The 22,069-nt window shown below is 43.0% G+C and overlaps 1 protein-coding gene across 2 annotated transcripts in view; it reads right to left on the reverse strand.

The window, feature by feature from the left end:
• ACSL1 (acyl-CoA synthetase long chain family member 1) overlaps nucleotides 1–22,069 on the reverse strand; it is a 227,055-nt gene that overhangs the window by 57,534 nt on the left and 147,452 nt on the right. For both annotated transcript variants that reach the window (XM_033943434.1, XM_033943426.1), the window contains exons 14-16: nucleotides 13,475–13,570; nucleotides 9,167–9,239; nucleotides 5,983–6,071 (exon numbers count right to left, since the gene is read on the reverse strand). In XM_033943434.1, coding sequence (XP_033799325.1) covers nucleotides 5,983–6,071; nucleotides 9,167–9,239; nucleotides 13,475–13,570 — 258 coding nt within the window. The remainder of the gene's footprint in view (nucleotides 1–5,982; nucleotides 6,072–9,166; nucleotides 9,240–13,474; nucleotides 13,571–22,069) is intronic.

The following is a 22,069-nucleotide window of genomic DNA, read 5'->3' on the forward strand; positions in this document are numbered from 1 at the left end:
AGCATTTTGGTATAACCTCTTACCAGATTTATCCATGGCCTTCCCCTCTCTGCCAGGAGGGACTGAAGTGTACACACTAGCTCCCGCAGACTTTTTTAGAGTAGATTCCACCAATAGAGACTCGTGTAGAAGCTGAGGTTTATCAAATCCAGGTATGGGGATAACTTTATATAAGGAGTCCAGTTTACGAGGAGCTCATGGAATAGTTAAAGGAGTCTCAAGATTTTTATAAAAAGTCTCCCTTAGAATATCATGAAGGGTAACTTCAGAAATTCCCTTGGAGACTGGTTGAAGTCCAGTGCATCAAGGAACGCTTTGGATTTCTTGGACTCAGCCTCCAAGGGAATAGAAAGAGACTCGCACATCTCCTTCAGAAAAAACGTGAAGGAGGCATTGTCCGGTTTAGAGGATGGATCTTGAACAGAAGGATCCTCTTCACCAGATGAACACTCACCCTCAGAGAGAAGAGGCTCTTTGGAGTCGCCCCACAGATCAGGATCTCTGATTTGAAAACTTTGATCCAGAGAATCCGGTGTCGAGGGTTCAAGGTGTCGGGATTTACGTACCGACTTTCCTGACCTCAAAGAAGTGGTACCGGGAGAAGTTAAAGGTTGTAAGGGTGCCGAAGTTTGGACAGCCTGATGTGCTCTCGGTTCTGGTGCCAGGACTGGCATGGAAGCCGAGGAAGCTGAATGGACCGGTACCGATAGAGTGGAAGCGGACAATAGAGGCTGCCCCACCATCGGTACCGGTGGCTCAGACCGGACCGGAACTGGAAGGTTCGGTGCCAATAGAGCAGGAAGGAGCTGCTGCAACTGCTCTTTAAGTTGCACCTGGAGGACGGCTACAATTCGCTTGTGCAGCGAAGGCACCGGTACCGCTTTCTTTTTCTGCTGTATCTGTGGTGCCGCTCGACGCCCAGAGGATGAGGAGCCCGAGGACGAGGCACTCACCTCTATGGGGGCGGAGCGTTTGCGCGGGCGCCTCGTGGTTGGCAGGACTGGACTCGCTGCCACAGCGACCGGAGGGCGCTCCAGCGGGGAAGGCTTCTTAGCCGGCTTACCTGACTGGTGCGACGCCAGCGCGGTGTCGATGCCGCAGAATCAGCCATGTCAGCACCGAAAAGTAATTTCTGTTGAATTTGTCTATTTTTCAACGTTCTTTTCTTTAAAGTTGCACAACGGGTGCAGGTGGAAGCCCTATGATCCGGACCCAGGCACTGTAAGCACCAATTGTGCGGATCGGTCAGAGAAATGGGCCGTGCACACCGCTGGCACTTCTTGAACCCTGGTTGAGGGGGCATGAAAGTAAAGACGGCCTCTGCCAAATCGAAAGCCGAGGCTTTGATGATGGCAACAGGCCCCGCCGGGGTGAACCCGAGAGAAAAAAATAAAGTTGTTTTTTTTTTTTTTTTTACTAAAGAAAAACTTATAAAAAATAATAAAAGGAAGATACTCTTCCTCACAAAATTTTCGCGAGCGGGAAGGCGAAAAAAGATCTTTTCAACGGCCGTTGAAAAGAACGCGTCTTCTTAGCTCCGCGGAAACTAAGAAACTGGGGACCGCACGCCTCCGTCGGGCGGGAAGACACTCGCGAGTGCGCGGTGCGGTCTGCTAAAACTTTCCAAGTTCTTAGAGTGCAATCACTCTAAAATTGTCCGTACCGGGGCTCCGTCGGTGCCGTCACCCATCAGACAAGAATATGCTGCCTGCTTGTCCTGGGATAAAAGGAGCATACACCTAAGCCCCCATTCATGGACTGAAACAAATTCAAGCATCCTGAAGACTAAGAGGTGCTGCAGAATATTGCAGTCCCTGAACTCGAGTCCAGAAACCAAGCCAGAGGCAGGCAAAGTAGAATGAACAAGTGTCGATGAAAGTCGAATCCACTCATGACAAAACAGCAGAAGTCAAGCCTGCGAGTGAGGATGCCATGCCCGCCCCAGCAACATAAGCGCTTTTTGTGTGTGCGTGTGTCGAAGCCACTACACAGGATCCCAAGGACGCCTGGAATTGGAACCGTGGTAACAGAGGCATAAGCCCTGGGAATGTCTAGGAGGAAAAATCAGAATATCCTCGACACCTGCAGGAGGGACGAAGAGAACTATGATCTCCTCCCAAATGGTCAGGGAAACGTAGGGTGGCGTTCATAACACCTAAGAGATCATCCTAAGCCAGGGGTGTCCAGTGTCAGTCCTCGAGGGCCGCAGTCCAGTCGGGTTTTCAAGATTTCCCCAATGAATATTCATGAGATCTATTTGCATGCACTGCTTTCATTGTATGCTAATAGATCTCATGCATATTCATTGGGGAAATCCTGAAAACCCGACTGGATTGCGGCCCTCGAGGACCGACATTGGACACCCCTGTCCTAAGCTATACCGACAATAATCCGGCCCTTGAAAGGACAACTGCTGAAGGAGATTGAGGCACCGTCCTCATCCAAAGACAAATCCAAAGAGTTTGGTGCTCAGACTCTGCAACAGCAGACTATGTTATGTCTCAAATGAGATCATAAAGGTCACCTGGCACCACAGCCACACCAACCTGAACCAGCGGAGGACAGGCATGCACTACCAGAGAGGACGCAGGCTGGAATGACAGGCATGTGCCATAAATGAAATGGCCACCACCACTTCTACTGAGGAAGCTAAAAAAAAAAAAAAAAAAAAATGAATATTTTGTATCACAACAGCCTCTCACGATCTTGAGTCCTGAACTTCACCCCCCCATCACTACACAGGGTTGAACCTGCGCCACAGCAGAATCCACCTCAGGCTGTTCAGACTTGCCAAAAAGCAGGATTCAGGAAATAAAGCTTAGACATAGCTTTAGCAGATTGGAAAAAGCTGTCCAGGAATCATTGTTCTGGAACCAGACTTCTGAGTTTTGGACAGAATGGAAAGGCACAGGAGAAGGGACCAGGATCGAATCCTGGAAAATCCAAATAGAGCTCTTTCAGAACATCAGCCATAATAAGGTGGACAGAAGCCTGCTAAAAATGTGAAAAAGGATCAGCACCTCCAAATCCAGGTGCTCAGGGATGCCAAGGAGACCAGTCTCAGCAAAGACATCAGCCAGATCCAAATTAAATACAGTGGAAGGAGACAGAAGAAAAAAATCTGCATGGCAACAACTGCAATCAAAATATGGTACGGCCAGATGAGAGCTCCGAAAGCTTCGCCATAGATACCATAGACTGGAAAAAACAAACAAACAAACCCAAAAACACACCCAATGTGCCTGCTAGCTGTGTTAAACGAGCTGGGTCTAAGGATATGCCATTCAGAGGAGTCAAATAAAAGGCCCACTCTGCAACCATGACAGGGCACTGTTGAGGTACATGCGGTGTATGAAAACAGTCCCTAGACTTGGAATGCAGGTGAACTGTGCCAGACTCCAGAATAGCCCCTGGGTGAGATTTTCTTCAGTAGGGACAGACCTAACTCAAGAGGACACAGGAGGCGGAGGCCTAAACTCCCGCCCCCAGTGCGCTACAGCACACATTTCAAAAATCGCCTATCCGGCAAAATCAATGTCCACATCCAATAGATTAGGGCAGGGGTAGGCAATTCCGGTCCTCAAGAGCCACAGGCAGGTCAGGTTTTCAGGATATCCACAATGAATATGTATGAGATAGATTTGCATCTCAAGGAGGCAGTGCATGCAAATCTATCTCATACATATTTATTGTGGCTATCTTGAAAATCTGACCTGCCTGTTGCTCTCGAGGACCGGCATTGCCTACCCCTGGATTAGGGGATAGGAGTTCATTCCAATCGATTTTTAGTCAAATTGAGGGGGTTGAAGCAGAAATAGAAATTAGAAAAAAAATATCTATTTTAAGATCCAAGATGGCTGCCATCATGAATTTGCACCAAAAATGGCAAAAAAACAAATTCCAAAAATAAAAAATTGCTATTTGGGGTCTGGGGAAGTAGGAACCTGAACCCTACCCTCAGAAACTGTGAAAAATGGAGTTTAAAGCAAGTTGCAAGCCACCCCTTAAGTTCCCATTAGAGAGTTGCGCGGGGACAGAAATCCCACCCGTCCCCGTGAGGAATCCCTCCGTCCCCACCCATCCCCGCGAGCAATCCCCTCCGTCCCCACCCGTCCCCGCGAGGAATCCCCTCCGTCCCCGCCCATCCATATAAACTTCAGAAATAGTTATTTCATTTAATTATGCTACTGAATTAAAGGCTCTGGTAGAAACCCATTTACAAATAAGCAAAAAGACTTTATTAATTTGAAAATATTAATTGGGAAGAATACATACTTTGCAAATGGGTTTCTACCAGAGCCTCTAATGTTTATAAATTTTTATCAACACAACTAATATACTACTTTATCCTGAAGCAAAATAAAAAAAAATGAAATATAATTCTTTTCCTACCTTTGTTGCCTGGTTTCTGCTTTCCTCATGTTCTCATTCAATTCCTTCCATCCACTGTCTCTCTTCCTTCTGCATCTTCCATTTGCTCTGTTACTGTGCCTCTCCCTTTCTTCCCCCTTCCAAATTGGTTTGGCACCCATCTTCTTCTCCCCGCTCCCCCCATAGTCTGGCATCTGTCTTCTTCCCTGCCAGCGTCTTCTCCCTACTCTCTCTTCCCCATTTCCTTTCAGCGTCCTTCTCCCCCCATCTTCCCCATGTCCTGTCAGCGTCCTTCTCCCCCCTCTGCTTCCCCATGTCCTTTCAGCGTCCTTCTCCCTCTGTCTTCCCCATGGCCTTTCAGCGTCCTTCTCCACCCCCCCGTCTTCCCCATGTCCTTTCAGCGTCCTTCTCCACCCCATGTGCTTTCAGCATCCTTCTCCCCCCTCTGTCTTCCACAAGTGCTTTCAGAGTCCTTCCCCCCCCCCGCCCTTCCCATGGCCTTTCAGCGTCCTTCTCCACCCCTTTGTATTCCCCATGTGCTTTCAGCGTCCTTTTCCCTCCTCTGTCTTCAAGTGCTTTCAGAGTCCTTCCCCCCCTCCTCCCGTCTTCCCCATGGCCTTTCAGCATCCTTCTCCCCACTCCTTCTCTACCGCCCCGGGTGCAGCACAGCCGGCCAGGTCCCCTTACTTTTGTGGCACTTCCCCGACCGACTGACAACAGCCCCGGTCCGACAAACCTCCCTGCCCTTAACTGCGAATCTAAATTACCTTATTACAGCTGCTGTAAGAAGATAATTTAGATTCGCGGCTACAGGGCAGGGAGGATTGTCGGACCGGGGCTGTTGTCGGTCGGTCGGGGAAGTGCCACAAAAGTAAGGGGACCTGGCCGGCTTTGCTGCAACCGGTGCGGGGTGTGGCGGGGCGGACCGCCCCCTCCCTTGGTAGCCACTCGAACCGCGAGGCTACTCTCCTCCTTACCTGCACTGCCTGCAGCACAGAGCCAAACGGAAGTCTTCCCGACGTCAGCGCTGACATCGGAGGGAGGGAGGGATCCCCGTGACCCAAAGGGGGAACCCGCGGGATGCCCGCGGGTCCCGCGGGATTCCCGTCGTCCCCGTGCAGCTCTCTAGTTCCCATAGGAAATAAAATGGGAGGTACTCAGTCACTGTAGTGCCTTTACCTGTCAGCGTTTTTAAAGCAGCTCAGTGGAGAAAAGGACTTTCTTCCTCCAATAGTTCCAAATTTACTGGAATTAAAGATCTTCGGATTGACAGCCAGAGACCGACTACACCCTCCACCCCCACAGATCCAGGTGGTCGGGGACAGGAAAAGCAGCCTGCACCTTGAAACCCAGGTGGGTTAGTCCAGACACACACAGCCTGTACTAGAAACCTGCGACAGGGTCACCGGCCAGCCAACTCCATAGGAAGGGACCCCGGGTACTTCCCGAAGGTGGCTCACAGCAGGGGGGGGGGAGGGCAGCATGTGTTCAGAAAGATGTAGATTTCTGCAACACCTGGACTGCAGGTTGGGATTGAACACCTAGCGTATGGAATCCAGAAGGGACGTAACAGAACAAACCTTAAGTCTACTCATTTACACTAAGACTTACCTCACCCTCCCCTTCAGCAGCAAAATAATTCATGTCTGCTACATCAATTAATTTAATTAAATTGCAGGGCAGTGGTGCTCCAACATGACCTGCCAAGATGTAAAACTGAAATGAGTCAAAATGCATTTCATACAGGATAAAGCAGTCTAAAATAGGTGCTATACAGTAGAAAATTAAACCCCAGACTGATGTTTATCAGTAAAGATTTTATAGGTCACTGGTACGGAAAGACTTGATATAACCCAAGGCATACTCAAAATCTGAAACATGGATTGCTCTGCCTAACAGAACAGTACAATCCATAGAGAAATTTAAGCCATTCTCCTTTGATAAAAGATATATCCTCTAAAGAAAACAGTATGTTTAAAAGTTGTCAGTATTTGCCGCCTTAAAAAAAAAAAAGTGGTCATCTACTTGGTCTCAATTTTTGAGATATGATGTTTGCATTGACCCATTATGGATTTTTATTCCTTATTTTGTACACCCCAAAATCTCCACACCATACTTGTGTTTTTATTAGTTTTTTAAATCTTAATTACTAGAATAGCACAATCTTAACTAGTATTGGTCTGGGTTGGATTTCAAATCAAGAATCAGAAGAGTAGTGGACTTATTGAAAAACCAGGGCACAGGGAAAAAAAAATAATCTCTTGGCTCCATCCTATTGAAAGAAAACTGCTGTGGGTACTACAGTAAAAATCAGTGGCATAGAGAGATCTCAGGTTTTGGGGGGGGGAGGGGAGATATTTTGTATGTCAACCCCACATACCTGGGCTGGTGGGAGACACCCAAGACCTGTCAGCAGAAGCCCTCCTCCAGCAAAGTTTCTTCTGAGTTGCTGCACTGCCTACCCTTGCTCCCTCCATGCATGCTGAGAAACTTGAGCATGTGTGAGCAAGGCTCATGCCCTACACATGCTTTTGCCGAGTATTTTGCAAGAGACATGGAGGACCCAAACCCTGCCATCAAAAGCCCTCAGCAAATTTCTTCTAAGCTGCTGTGCTGCCCACCCTGCTCCTTCCCCCCCCATGCATGCTGTTAGTGAAACTGCCTCCCTTGAGCATGCTCTGTTTTACTAAAAGCATGCTTGCATTGGGGGGAGGGAGCAGGGTAGGCAGTGCAGCAGTTCAGAATAAATTTTGGAGAGCTTCTACAGGCAGGGTTTAGGGATCCTTTCGTCTGCTGGTCCAATCTTTCATTCTTAGTGTCCTAGACTACTGTAACATCATTTATCTAGGCGCCTTCAAGAAAATCACCAGGAAGCTGAGACTGGGTCCAAAATACCGCCATCCGCCTTATCTTTGGCCTGAAGAAATGGGAACACATATCCCCTTTCTACAACAAGTTGCACTGGCTGCCATTCGAATCCAGAGTTCTATTTAAGTTTTCTTGCAACTGCTACAAAACCGTATCTGGTATGTCACCAGCCTACCTTTACCCCCACTTCAACCTGAACTATAATAAGAAGAGCTCCCGCAGATCAACTTTGTTCGCTTTTCCCTCACTGAAATCGTGTCATCTTAAGATTCCTCAAACTAACCTTCTCTTTTCAAGCGGCCAAACTAAATTCATGGCTCGCCCAAATCATACTTGACTGCTCTTCATACCCCCCCTTCAGAAAAAAGCTCAAAACTCTACTTTTTAACGGACCAAATCCCTAATGCTCCCCTCTTCCGCCATAACGTTTCCCCTTCTCCACCTTAGAAAACAGATTAAAACCTTTCTTTGCAACAGACCTATCCCTTAACGCCCCCTTCCCCCCATCTCACCCCCCCTCTCCTCTTCCTTACTTTTCCGCCCTCCCCCCTTCTAAGTTTGTTGCTCCCCCCCCCTTTTTTCCAGCTAATATGCTTTGTTCCCCCCCTCTCTTAAACTTAATTGTATCCTACTACAGCACACTCTGTATGTACCCCGTATTTGGCCCTTCCCTCACCTAAATTGTTAATGTAAACTAATTTGACCCTACGATTGCTTTGTTATGTTCTTCTTTTTTCTAATCGCACTGTATGTAATTCATCTATCTGTTGTGAACCGCCTTGAACTCCCTGGGTATGGCGGTATACAAAATAAAATATTATTATTATTATTATCCCCACCAGCCAAACCAACAGACGGTGCATCAATTTGGGGGGGACCTGAACCCAAATTGGGCGTGGGGAACTGGGCCCCTAATTCTCCCCCCCAATAGCTATACCCCTGACTAAAATTAAGCATCTGTTATTTTAAGGCAAGATGGAAAGTATTTTAGCACCAAATATGATATTTAATTGAAAAGCCATTTTTAAGTCAAAATATTACTGTTGTATTGAAGTTGTATAAAAAGGTGGAAGTTAATTTTTTGTAAATAATGGCCACAAGGGACTTTATACCTAGATATTTGCAATTAAACTGAATACTGGTGCTAATAACCAGGTCTATTCCGTGGTGGCTAGCTCCCATTTGGAAACAGACAACCTCCTTAGGAGGTGTGTAAATATAGTGAACTTAGCTACAATAGTAAACCTAGTATCATGTGTATATACATAGCGACAATTGATTTGGTATAAATGTGTTCATATAAGTAGGATGACCAATGTGCCGGTAACAAATAGGATGATTATGGCATAATTATGCCAGCTTTAATAACTAATGTTAACACTGCTACAGAAGCCCCTTGTAACTATGTATAGAGCCCATGTATTGCAATACCTCTACAGAAGCTCATGTAAACCGCTCTGAATTGACTCCCCAGTCATTAGTAGCGGACTAGAAGCTCTCAAATATATTCAGACCTGTACCCAAAAAGTTAGGGCAGGCTTGTTCTCCAATAGTTATCTGGTTAGGGACTAATCACCATTAATGGTGCAACTCCTGTTTCTGCCCAGAGAGCAGAGGTGCCTTGCCTGGATTTTTTTTTTTTTTTAAAGTTGTTTATCTGGCAAGTGCTGCTAAAAATCTAGGTATGACCCAGTCAAGACTTAATCCTGGTGGGAGCTGCTCCTATCAGCCCCAAAATAGAAAACCAGGGAAACATTGCTCGAGAAGTGCCAGAGGAAGAAAATACTATTTATGGAAAAATGCTGTTGACCAATTAAAAATGTATCCCGCCATGTCACTGATTTAACACTTTAGTGTTAATACATATTTTCCTATTAATTCCAAAGACAGACAAGCATTCATTGAAAGGTGTAAGAAACAAGCATACCTGCTGACCAGTCACCTGGTAAGGTCAATGTGCTGCCAGCCGAGCTTTCAGTCTGTCCATAACCTTCATAAAACTATTAAAAAAAAAAAAAATAGTGCATGATTTTGCTATAAGAATATACTGAAAGTATTTAAGATATGACCTTTGTAGGAAGTGAATTTTATGCAATATACTCAACTGTACCACTGCCATTTGTTTATAGTGGCTAGACCACCCCATTTTCAGGGGCTTCTTTGGGAGTAAAAAAAAAAAAAATTATCCAAAATTAAGTACTTTTGCATACTAGTTTACAGTAGTCTAAGTAAGTCAGTGGTCTCAAACTCAAACCCTTTGCAGGGCCACATTTTGGATCTGTAGGTACTTGGAGGGCCTCAGAAAGAATAGTTAATGTCTTATTAGAGAAATGACAATTTTGCATGAGATAAAACTCTTTATAGTTTATAAATCTTTCCTTTTGGCTGTCTTAATAATATTGTAATTTATAGCTAAAGAGACATATGATCAAGACACTTATTTTACTGTTGTGAAGATAAATATACCGAGGGCCTCAAAATAGTACCTGGTGGGCCGCATGTGGCCCTGGGCCACAAGTTTGAGACCACTGAAATAAGCCATTAAACTGTTATACCTTCCTTCATCCATCCAGGGCAGGATTAATTCTTCAGTGGGCCCTAGACACCCAAGCACACTGGGCCCCCTGGACGTGCCCCTCCATGGCCCTGTCCCCTCCGCCCCAGGAGTCCAAGTAGCACCTTCTTCATTATTCAGTGCAGTCGAATTTGCAGTCTGCCCTTGGCCTTTTTGAAGTGATTCCTACACGCTGCCCACAGTTGACCCAGAAGCCTTCCCTCCAAATGCAATATCTCAGCATCAGAGGAATGGCTTCCGGGTCAGCTGTGGGCAGAAATGTATGAACCGCTGCCTGTGGCCTTTTGAAGACTGCGAGTTCAGCTGCACTGAATAATGAAAAAGGCAGGAGGAGACAATACTTGGACGCCTGAAGCCGGACACAGAGGCAGGTACACTGACGTCAAAGCAGGCAGCATTCTGGACCCCTCCTGAACTCTTTGGGCCCGAGACACGTGCCTACTTGGCCTACCCTTTAATCCTGCCCTGCATCCACCTGATTGTACCAGTGTATAAAAACCTTCACAAATTTCATAGTGATAATGCCAAAAGGATTTATTTTGTTTAAATTGTAATACCTCTTATTTGTGGTAAACCAGATTTACCAGACAAAAATTGAGATAAGAATGATCCTGTTCTCTTGCATGTTTTTGTATCATGATCAAAGCCTGTGGCCTAGCAACTTAAACCAGACTTGAAATTGGTTAGAAACATTCAACTCCAAGGCACCTGGGAAGTGAATTTCACAGTATAGGGCAATATTTTAAAAAACGCAGAATTAAAGTGGAGTTGTCTGTTGAGGTGGCCTTTATCATGTCATAATTTATTTAGTTAAGTTTTGTAACCCTCCTCCCCAGGAGCCCAGAACGGGTTACAGTGGTATATGGATTAAGGGAACATTATTATACTGGGGAATTATATTAAGGGTTACATAGGTACATTTATAACTAAATTGAAGACATTAGACTAATGAGACCGTGGTAGGTGTTAGTTCAGGTTACCAAGGTACATTCACAAGGAACTGGAGTCATTTGATTAGGGTACATTCACAATATACTCAAAGCATTAGATTAAGGGCGACAGTGGTACATTCTCAGTTAACTGGAGACATGAGACTAATGGGACCATGGTAGCCAAAGACCTTCAAAGATGTGGCAAGATTGGTTGTATACAAATTCCCTATATAAATGGCAAAGGCATAATAATATTCCACCATTTTTGCTAAGTTGACATATAACTGATCAAGTCAACCAGCTACACTAGCCTCAACCTCCTTCAACTAATTCAGTTCTTATTACTTTGAAGTTTTACTTTCCCTTGGTAGAGCCATCTGTCTTTGCAACCTGTCCTGCATACCCCCCACTCCCAAACCAAGCTTACTGAAGGAAGAAGAATAGAAAGGTTTAAGTACATGTACTTAACCTTATTAAAACCTTGTTAATACCTTCCTACAACAGGCTCATTGCCCACAAATGGGAAAACAGCTATCAGACCAATCTTAAAAATCCCGCACTCGACCCAGGCATCCCCAGCAACTTTAAGCCAGTCTCAAACCCACCCTTCATACCCATTCTCTGTGAGTTTTACTATATATGCTGATATTCAGTTTATTCTAGGCGTTTCATAGAGGAAAGGAGCAAGTATATGGATAAAGTTAATGTGTAGATGTTTTTTTAACATGTTTGGCTTTGAATTTATCAAAAACAATGTATGTTGAGAGGTTAGATGAGGAGCAATGGCCTGATTGTGTATGAATGACATTTTTTCCAATTCAGAAAGATTAAATTGGGTGTAATGTTCGATTCTAACCTTACTATGAAACTTCCAAGTGATTAAGGTAATTTAATATGCCTTTGCTCAGCTTCATTTTTTGATTAGGTTGAAATCAATGTTATCACAATGCAACTTTCAAGTATAATGCAAAGCACTGTGTTGTCTATTGGATTACTTTAATATCTTGGATTGTACAGTGAGATATGGGGCACTGCAGTTGGTTCAGAATATGGCAGCAAGACAGGTAAAAGGGATTACTAGAATTGACCATATAACAACAATGCTGAAGCAATTGCATTGATCACCAATGGTGTATAGAGTGCAATATAAAGTGTTATCGATTCATCAAGCATTGTATTGATCGTATGCCACTAAGCAAATTATATGTGCCTACTGTCTGAATAAATCTTTTAAAATCTGAACACACTATACCAGTGTTTTTCAACCTTTTTACACCTATGGACCGGCAGAAATAAAATAATTATTCTGTGAACCGGCATTGGTCCGTGAACCGGCAGTTGAAGAACACTGGGCTAAGTCATGGGCCAGACCCTGCCCATCTCTACCCAATCTCCATCCCAGACCCCGCCCCCATAATAGTACTAATTGCACCTTGCACGTCCCGTGCCTCATCTGGAAGCCTTCCCTCTGACGTTGCAACGTCAGAGAGAAGGCTTCCGGTTCAGCGCAGGATGCCCGTAGGAGCCACTGCCCGTGGCTTTGTGCATTGAATCAGTTAGTAAGAGGGAACTGGCTCGAAGATAATGCCGCATCGATCACACCATGGACCAGCGGTTGAAGAACACTGTTTTGTGCCTGATGTATGTGCTGGCCCTGTGGACTGGCAGGAAATTTCTGTGGACCGGCACTGGTCCATGGACCGGTGGTTGAAGAACACTGCACTATATGGTTGTCTTTGGATGCGAGGGCTAAAGGCACATTTTGTGGATACCAGATCTTCAACTTTTTCCTCCACTATAGGAATTATAGAATGCCCTACCTGGTCAAATTTATTGTGTGCTAATGTGTTACTTTTTAAATAAGTTATTGAAGACTAATTTGTTATAGTTTTGATATGAAGAGCCATTTATTGGATTTATTAATTTTTTCACTTTTTTTTTTTTTAATCTATGCATTTTAAATCAAAACAAGCATCTAGTACAACTTGAACACAGATTGGGAAAACAAAGAAAACAGGGAAAATAACCCTCAACTATGGAAATTTAGACATTTAGTCCAATCATTGTTGGAGACCAAAAGAATAAAAAGATATAGATAACGTTTTAGATATTGCTTTGTACAAAGTGGTTACAGAAAAGAAAAATTTGGGAATATGGTGAACTGCTTTTGGAGTTGGCAAAGTGTACTGCATAATCTGATGCTAGTAGAGTAACAGGACATGGAGGGTTCTCTATATTGGGGAAGGTGGGGAGATTACATGGTATGTGCTGTATGATCTTAAGACCCCTTTGTGTGACACCAAAAGCAGCACTGGTTATCCTAGAAGATGTGGGAGAAAGGAAAGGGATAGAATAGCTGCTTCTCTCCCCTCCCTTTAGTCCATTTGGTTATCTTAACATAACAATTTTATTTGTATACCACAATACATCTCCACAGACAGGAGATTCAATGAAATTTGGTTATGCATAAGAAGAATTGTGGGTGGGGAATGGGCAATGTAGGTTAAATTAGCATTAGGTTAAGAAACTGAACCAGAGTTTAAGCAGGAGGGATTTAAAAAGATGTTGCCAACAAAATGCTAAAAGAAAAAAGCAAAAAAATTTAACAGATTAGAACATTCCACTTTAACCAAAGCATTTTACGTATATTTACTGTCAGATATTCAAGGCAGTACACAATATTCAAGGCAAGCATGTTCTAAGATTAAAGGACCTGAAGGCAACTCACCTGACATCCAAGGGCTGCTCTCAGGAAAGTCAGCACATTAGCAGAGACCGGAGCTGCTCCTGTTATCATTAGTCTCACTTTTCCTCCTAGATTTCCCTAAAGGAAGGAGAACATAACATAACATAAGAATTGCCACTGCTGGGTCAGACCAGTGGTCCTTCATGCCCAGCAGTCCGCTCACGCAGCGGCCCTCTGGTCAAAGACCAGCGCCCTAACAGACTAGCCATACCAACGCACGTTCTTGTTCAGCAGGAACTTGTCTAACTTTGTCTTGAATCCCTGGAGGGATTTTTCCCCTACAACAGCCTCCGGAAGAGCGTTCTAGTTTTCTACCACTCTCTGGGTGAAGAACTTCCTTACGTTTGTGCGGGATCTATCCCCTTTCAACTTTAGAGAGTCCTTATCTACTAAATCTATCCCTTTCAGTACCTTGAATGTTTCGATCATGTCCCCTTTATAATTTCACTTAATTTTAAATGTCCTTTCCCCAAACAGTCCCCAGGCCCAACATTAGGAAGAGTACCAATATCAGCAAGAGCCATCTATAAATACACCTGTGGGAAGAATAAACTTCATTTGATATACAGTATAACACACATGGATGCAAATGTAATGCTACAGTATAGCAATTTCAAGTAATAGCATACTACAGAATTTAAAAATATACCATCACAGAAAGGATGCTGGTACTGCTAAGAATGCACACAAGGGATGCAAGGAACTGGTATTGCTAACAATAGGGGTGCTCAATTAAAGTAGACACACACTTAAGTGATATGGATGTCTTGTGTATTCATCTCAATTCCATAGGGATTAACTTCCACTTCAAAGTATATCAAGATGAGTCTTTCAGAACACTAGCAATATTTATCAAGAACCCCTCCCCCTCCCAGAAAGCTGTCCGATAACTCCACCTTCCATTCCAGCCACAGAACACCCTAGGTTGCCAAATGACTCGGGTCATAAATGGGTTAATTCAGTCCTGTTTTAAGTTTCAAGTTTCAAGTTTATTACGATTTTATATACCGCCTATCAAGGTTATCTAAGCGGTTTTTACAATCAGGTACTCAAGCATTTTTCCCTCTCTGTCCCGGTGGGCTCACAATCTATCTAACGTACCTGGGGCTATGGAGGATTAAGTGACTTGCCCAGGGTCACAAGGAGCAGCGCGGGGTTTGAACCCACAACCCCAGGGTGCTGAGGCTGTAGATCCAACCACTGCGCCACACACTCCCCAAAAAGCTTCCTGCTGCATAGCTGTTTGGGGCAGGAAGAATATTGATAGGAGGAGCCTTAGGCATCTGGGCCAGAATCTTAGGCCCCCCCAGTGCATCCCAGGATGTACCAGGAAGGGGAAGGCCCACCATTTTGAAGAGGAAGGCCTCTCCTGCCGATCTTCAATTTAAAGGTGGGGGCACCAAGTGGCAGGAGGGAGTGGGTATCCTTCCTACTAATCTTCAGTTTAAATGTGAAGGGGTTGGGGTTTCTGGGTGGCTGAGGCAGAAGGATTGGGTTTTCCTCCTGTTGATTTTGTTTATTTATTTATTTTTAAGTATATGCCAAAGGTTCTCAACTCCATCTGCAAGATATACTCAATCAATATGAATGAGGTAGGTGTCCAGAGGACTGGGTTGAAAACAATGCTCCTTTAGGATTGGCCAAGTATGTTCAAATTTTCATGTGATCAACAAGTTCTTAAAACTAAATTTTTGATCTCAGTATTAGCAATGTACTGAATATACTCCAACAGATTTTTTGGCTAAAAAAAAGGTCCAAAAATGGGGGTCTCCATATATATTCAGGTCCACTTTAAATCCTGGTAGTCCAGCACTATGGACTCCCTCTCGAATCATTGCGTGCCCCTTCCTTCCCTCCCTCCTTGCTGTAGAATCAACACGCACCCTTTCTCCCTAGTGTGGGATCACCAAATGCCCCCTCCTTCCTGAAAAGCAGCGTAGAACTGCTCCCCCCCGGGCCTACCTTATTTACTGGTGGTCCAACGGGGTGCACTGGGGCAGGAGCAATCCTCTTACATTCCTGCCCACACAATGTCACTGAAAAAAATGGCTGCCATGTGAGCGGACTGCTGGGTATGATGAACCACTGGTCTGACTCAGCAGTGGCAATTCTTATGTTCTTATGTTCCCATGGCAATTTGCAAGACTGCTTCAAGACTTGAAGGCTGATAAGTGTCATGCTGTAGAATCCTGGTTTTTGAAGACCGATATTGTGTTGGTGCTAAAGTGTTGTCCTGTTGGTTTTATGTGGGATTGCCCATGTAGAGTGAGAAAACAGGGAGTGATGGTATTTTATTGTTTGGAATTAAGTTTCAAAAAGGTAGGTGAAATGGTGAATGAGTTGAGCGAATGTGTGGTGATAGTGTGTGGTATATCTACCTTCTGGAATTGTCACAAGGTTTTCCATTTTTAGATAATGTCATTATCTATTGATTTTACTGAATTATGTTTGGTGGGGGATTTTAGTGTGTCCACTGATTCAGGGGTGGAGAGCGATGGGGATAGTGTGTTACTCTATGTCATCAGCCTTGATGTTATCTCAACTGGTGAAGAAGAAAATGATAGAGCAGGACATGTTAGATTTGATTTTGTGTGTCCTGATTTACTAGAGTTATTAGATGGATATTATCAATGGTAGTATGGTCAGATCATTCCCTGCTAACTTTTTAAGACCAGGATTGAAGGAGAAAAGGCTAATTTTTAAAAAAAAAATTTCATCCTGCGTTTTATGTAGTAAAACTGGCTAAGGAACGGATTCCTATATTGAACTGTGATAATTCAGTATCAATGAATGAGAAAGTAGCATATTGGAATACAACGTAGACTAAAGTATTGGATACTGTAGCCTCTGCAAAGATTGTTGTGGTGAAAAGAACGATAGGCCACAGCCCTGGAGAGAAGAAACAATTAGTCTGGTACAAAAAAATCGGTGAAAAAGGCTGAACAAATAGAGGAAAACAAGGGATACCAATAATTATACTTTCAAGATTAAATTATCAGAATACTTGTTTATGCGAGAATAAAAAAAGTGATTTTTTTTTTCAAAAGAGAATAAAGAATGCAATCAAGACCTTGCGAGCCGTATCATACAGTTTGGAACACGTAGACAAACATGATTTAATGAGACGGAGTCAGAATGGGTTCAGCCAAGGGAGATCTTGCCTCACAAATTTGCTTGACTTCTTTGAAGGTGTGAATAAACATGTTGATAAAGGTGAGCTGGTTAATATAGTATATCTACATTTTCAGAAAGCTTTAGATAAAGTTTCTCATGAGAGGCTCCTGAGAAAATTAAAGAGTCATGGGATAGGTGGTGAAGTTCAGTTGTGGATAAGGAATTGGTTATCGGCTAGAAAATAGAGAGTAGGGTTAAATGGTCATTTTTCTCAATGGAGGAGAGTAAACAGTGTAGTGTCAAAAGGGTTTGTACTGGGACCGGTGCTATTTAACTTATTTATAAATGATCTGGAAATTGAGACGACGAGTGAGGTGATTAAATTTGCAGATGACACTAAACTGTTCAAAGTTGTTAAAACGCATGCGGATTGTTAAAAATTATAGGCGGAGCTTAGGAAATTGGAAGACTGGGCGTCCAAGTGGCATATGAAATTTAATGTGGTCAAATGCAAAGTGATGCACATTGGGAAGAATAACCTGAATCACAGTTACCAGATGCTAGGGTCCATCTTGGGGGTTAGCGCCCAAGAAAAGGACCTGGGTATCATTGTAAGATGTAACCTTCCGCCCAATGTGCGGTGGCGGCCAAAAAAGCAAACAGGATGCTGGGAATTATTTTAAAAAAGGGATAATTAACAAAACTAAGAATGTCATAATGCCCCTGTATCGCTCTATGGTGCGACCTCATTTGGAGTATTGCATTCAATTCTGGTCTCCTTATCGCAAGAAAGATAGTGTCACTAGAAAAGGTTCAAAGAAGAGCGAAGGGAACTCCTCTCGTATGAGGAAAGACTAAGGGCTAGATTCACTAAACTCCACTTACTTTTCCAATCCGTTTCCGATTTGTGTCTGCGCCGCCCCAGCCGACGAATTCAGGAACCCTCAACATGCAAAATCTCAGTGGCATGTCCCCACAGTGACTAAACGGATCGCTGTGAGCGATCCCAACACATGTGCAGACCATCTTCTTTGCCTGTAGATGGTCTGCGCATGTGCATGCTCTCCAGACTTCCCTCAGCACAGAAGGAAAAAAAAAAAAAAAAAAAAAGTCTCACTGACCCAGCCTTCTAATGTTTTGCTATAACCACTGTACTCTCTCCTCTACAAGGCCACCGGCACAGGTTTAGTTTTCTTGTATTTAAACCAGTGCTGGATGTTGCTCAGAGAGGAGAGCACATCATCAAGAGCTAAACATGTTCCTGCTGCTCTTTAAAGGGCAGGGGGGGAGGGCGACTACCCCTTGAGCATGTACTGCTGCAGAGGAATAACTCATATTAGCCTTGCAGGATAACCCGAGGGTTGCTGTAACATTTCAGGGCACAGACGTCTTTTTCTAATTCAAGCTGCTTTTCCCATTCTGAAGTGGGATCAAGAATATTTCTGTGTGATTTTTGGTGGTCAGAAATGCTGCAGGAAAGGCGAAACTGCATGAAACCGGCAGAACTGGGGAAGCAGAGAGCAGGGGATAGGGTTTTTTTCAGGGAGGTAGAGAGCAGGGCAGTCGGAAAAGACATGAACGACTGGTCCTCAGCAGTCGCTCACATTTGGATCGGCCAGCCCAATCTATTTGTTTTGTGAATCGCTGCAGGAATGCATTTCCCCTCATTTGCATTTTGGAATCTGATTGGGTGCAGAGAAGATCGGCCAGGTTAGTGAATTGGGTCGGGGTCGCAAAATGCTCGCAAACCGATCGGTACACAATTGGTTTGCTTAGTGAATTTGGGCCTAAAATAGTTAGGGCTCTTCAGCTTGGAAAAGAGACGGCTGAGGGGAGATATGATTGAAGTCTACAAATCCTGAGTGAAGTAGATCGGGTATAAGTGGATCGATTTTTCACTCTGTCAAAAATTACAAAGACTACGGTACACTCAAAATTACACGGAAATACTTTTAAAACCAATAGAAGGAAATTTTTTTCACTAAGAGCGGATAGTGTAGCTGGTTTTAAGAAAGGTTTGGACAAGTTCCTGGAGAAAAAGTCCATAGTCTGTTATTGAGAGAGACATGGGGGGAAGCCACTGCTTGCCCTGTATTGGTAGCATGGAATATTGTTGCACCTTGGGTTTTGGCCAGATACTAGTGACCTAGATTGGCCAGCGTGAGAATGGGCTACTGGGCTTGATGGATCATTGGTCTGACCAAATAAGGCTATTCTTATGTTATAAGGGGTGGTAAACAATGAAGGACCGGATATGGACTGTTATATGGAGTTTTTGAAGAAGAAGTTAGAAGTGTAGTTCAGCTTCCTTAAGGAAGTCATTGAATACAACATCAAAGATGTCTGGAGTGGAGAGATGCATCTAATTTGAAGTTGTTAATGAGGAGATGGTGGTGAGAGGTTGTACTTCAATCTGTGCATTAATGGATGTTTGTTCTGCAGGAATTATTCAATTAGCAGGGAAAGTTGCCCCTCTTTTAATGACTTTCAAGAGGGTCTTTATTATGATGGATGTAAGCAAATCTACAGTTAAACCAGTTTTGAAGAAAGGTGCTGATATAAAACAAATGATTTAATTTTTGTCTTATTTCAGTAGTTTCTTTTTGGGAAAAGTGTTAGAGAAAAATACTTCTAATCAACCAAAAATTAGAAAAAATAAAAAATTGGCTTACACAAAATAGACTAGCTTTAAACATAACAAAAACCAATGAAACAGGGATTAAAACTATCAGCTCCATTCTTAATTGATAATAAAATCATTGGTTTAGTATCATCATTAAAGATACTCGGGGTCATCATCGATGACAAATTTTCTTATCAAGAGTACATCAGCAATGTAGTCAAATGTTGCTTTAATCGTTTGTGTTTGATTCGCTCCATGTCCAAGTTTTTAGAACCGAAATCCTTAAACATTTTTAATACATTCTCTCGTCATAGCTAAATTAGACTATTGCAATTCACTTCTGTTAAACATCACTCAAAAGGAAAAAAAAAGTTTACAAATAATCTAAAATACTGCAATTAAAATTATTCACAATGGAAAAAAATACGACCATGTAACACCCTTTTTAATAGACTCACACTGGCTTCCCATTAATCAACGAATAACATATAAAATATTCTTCTAATATTTAAAACACTATCCACCAATGAACCTCAATTTATAGACCGGTTACTAATTCCACATAACATGACACGTTCTCTGCGTTCTACAATTCAAGGGTTGCTTATGGTTCCTTTCTTGAAAATTTTTGGAACCAGACGTCATGACATTTTCAGTAATGGCCCCTCTTACCTGGAATGCCCTGCCTTTATACATAAGAGAAGTTAAAGACCTCAATATATTTAAAACCAATTTAAAAACTTCTTTTTAAAGCTTCTTTTAATCTTTAAACAATCCTTTTTAATAATTTTATCCCAATCCTTATGTTTTTCCCCTACCTGGCTTTTTCTTTCTTCTCATTTGAACAACAGTAATTTTGTAACTTTTACCTTATCTTTTCCCTTCCCTTATGTATCTGAGTGTCTGTTTTGTCAGTTTGTTTTTATCCCCTTTTAAAGCTGTACAACATATTTTAATGTCACTCGCTTAGTATGTAATAAGCGATTTATCAAATTTGATTACTTGAAACTTGTCTTAGATCAGTTGGTTAACTTTGACAAGGTAGGTTGTTTAAATACTTATCAGCTTGGTTTCAGAAAGGCGCATAGTTTGGAATTCCTGTTAATGTCTGTGGTAGATGTTTTGTGGCAGGGTACGGACCATTGAGAGACCTTTATTTGGTTTCTATCGACGTATCCAGTGCATAGATAGTGAGCCCACCGGGACAGACAAGGAAAAATGCTTTAGTTCTTAGAATAAATTAATGTAAACTGTTCGAGCTCCCCTGGGAGAACAGTATAGAAAATTAAATAAATAAATTTGATTCTGTGGACCTAGATCCAATGTTGTAGAAGTTGGAAAGATTAGGTCTGGGAGGTGTAGTATTACAATAATTTAGATATTACCTAATAGGGCTTACATTTCAGGTGTGCGACAGTGTTAAGGCTTCAAGAGAAGCGTCAGTGGAAGAGCACTCCCACAAGACTCAGCTTTTACTATTTATGTGCCATCAATTGCAGAGGTGTTTGATCAGTTGTAAGTTCATTAGACAGTATGCCGATTTTTTGGTTTTCTTCTAGGTAGATAATGAGGAAATGATTGGCAGTTCTTGGATCAATCTATGCTGAGGATAGAAGAATGGATGAGTGACCAAGGTCTGTGCTTGAATGTGGGAAAAACAGAAGTGATGTTTGTTGGATGGTGTGGAGAAGAAAAATGGCCCAATACAATACATGTATTGGGGTTGCAATTACCAGTGAAGAAAGATGACAGTGCTAGGGACCCAGATTTGACTATGAAATGGCAGATGTAAAGAATTGTTTTGGTCAACGTTGCATATTAACATTCAAAATCACTAGCCTTTCATTTTGATTTCACAACTGTTGTGCAGGGGATGGTAGCACAATTAGACCACTGTAACGCTCTTACTTCTAAAAGAGGGAGCAGGGTGTTAGTTAGTACAAAATGCAGCTACAAGGTTAGTTATGGGTGTTGAAAAGAACACTCTATATAAGTGGTTCCCAACCCTGTCCTGGAGGACCACCAGCCAGTCAGGTTTTCGGGATAGCCCTAATGAATACGAATGAGAAGAATTTGCATATAATTGAGGTGACAGGCATGCAATCTGCCCCATGCATATTCATTAGGGCTATCCAGAAAACCTGAGTGGCTGATGGTCCTCCAGGACAGGGTTGGGAACCATTGATCTATATTACACCTGTTTTGAAGAAATTGCATTGGCAACCGATTACATTTCATCAAACTGTCTACCACCAAGCACTATGGTACTTTACTAGTGTGGGGTACAGATAGGTTAGATAGAGTATAGATAGAAGAAAACGGGGGATTATAGGGCTAAGTCAAGGAACACCTGACAGGTCATAGACCTGCTGGGCCGCCGCGGGTGCAGGCTGCTGGGCGCGATGGGCCTCAGGCTGATAGAACATAAGAAGTTGCCTCCGCTGGGTCAGACCAAAGACTGATTTCAGTACATCTACCTCGCATTATTGGTTCCAACACCACTTTGATTTTCAGAGCTGCTGCTTTTTGTATTGCAGGTTTTAAGCTATGAAAGCACTGGTGTATCCTTTGTTGTGAACCGCTTCGAACTTTTGGTGTAGCAGTATACAAGAAATAAATTATTATTTTTATTGGTGGGACAGTTACAGCTGTTTTCTGACCATTAAAGTTTTAAAAATTATCACACAATTGTTACAGCATTTTTTGTGAATGTCCACGGCATAGTGGGTTATTTTAAGAGTAGTTAAGATTTTTCTTTGTGATGTTTATTCCTAAGTTTTTATGTTTGTATCCTGATGGAGTGTGTGGCGCAGTAGTTAAAGCTACAGCCTCAGCACCCT

Source organism: Geotrypetes seraphini, chromosome 1, assembly GCF_902459505.1.
Source record: "Geotrypetes seraphini chromosome 1, aGeoSer1.1, whole genome shotgun sequence".
In the NCBI taxonomy this organism is placed as follows: Eukaryota; Metazoa; Chordata; class Amphibia; order Gymnophiona; family Dermophiidae; genus Geotrypetes; species Geotrypetes seraphini.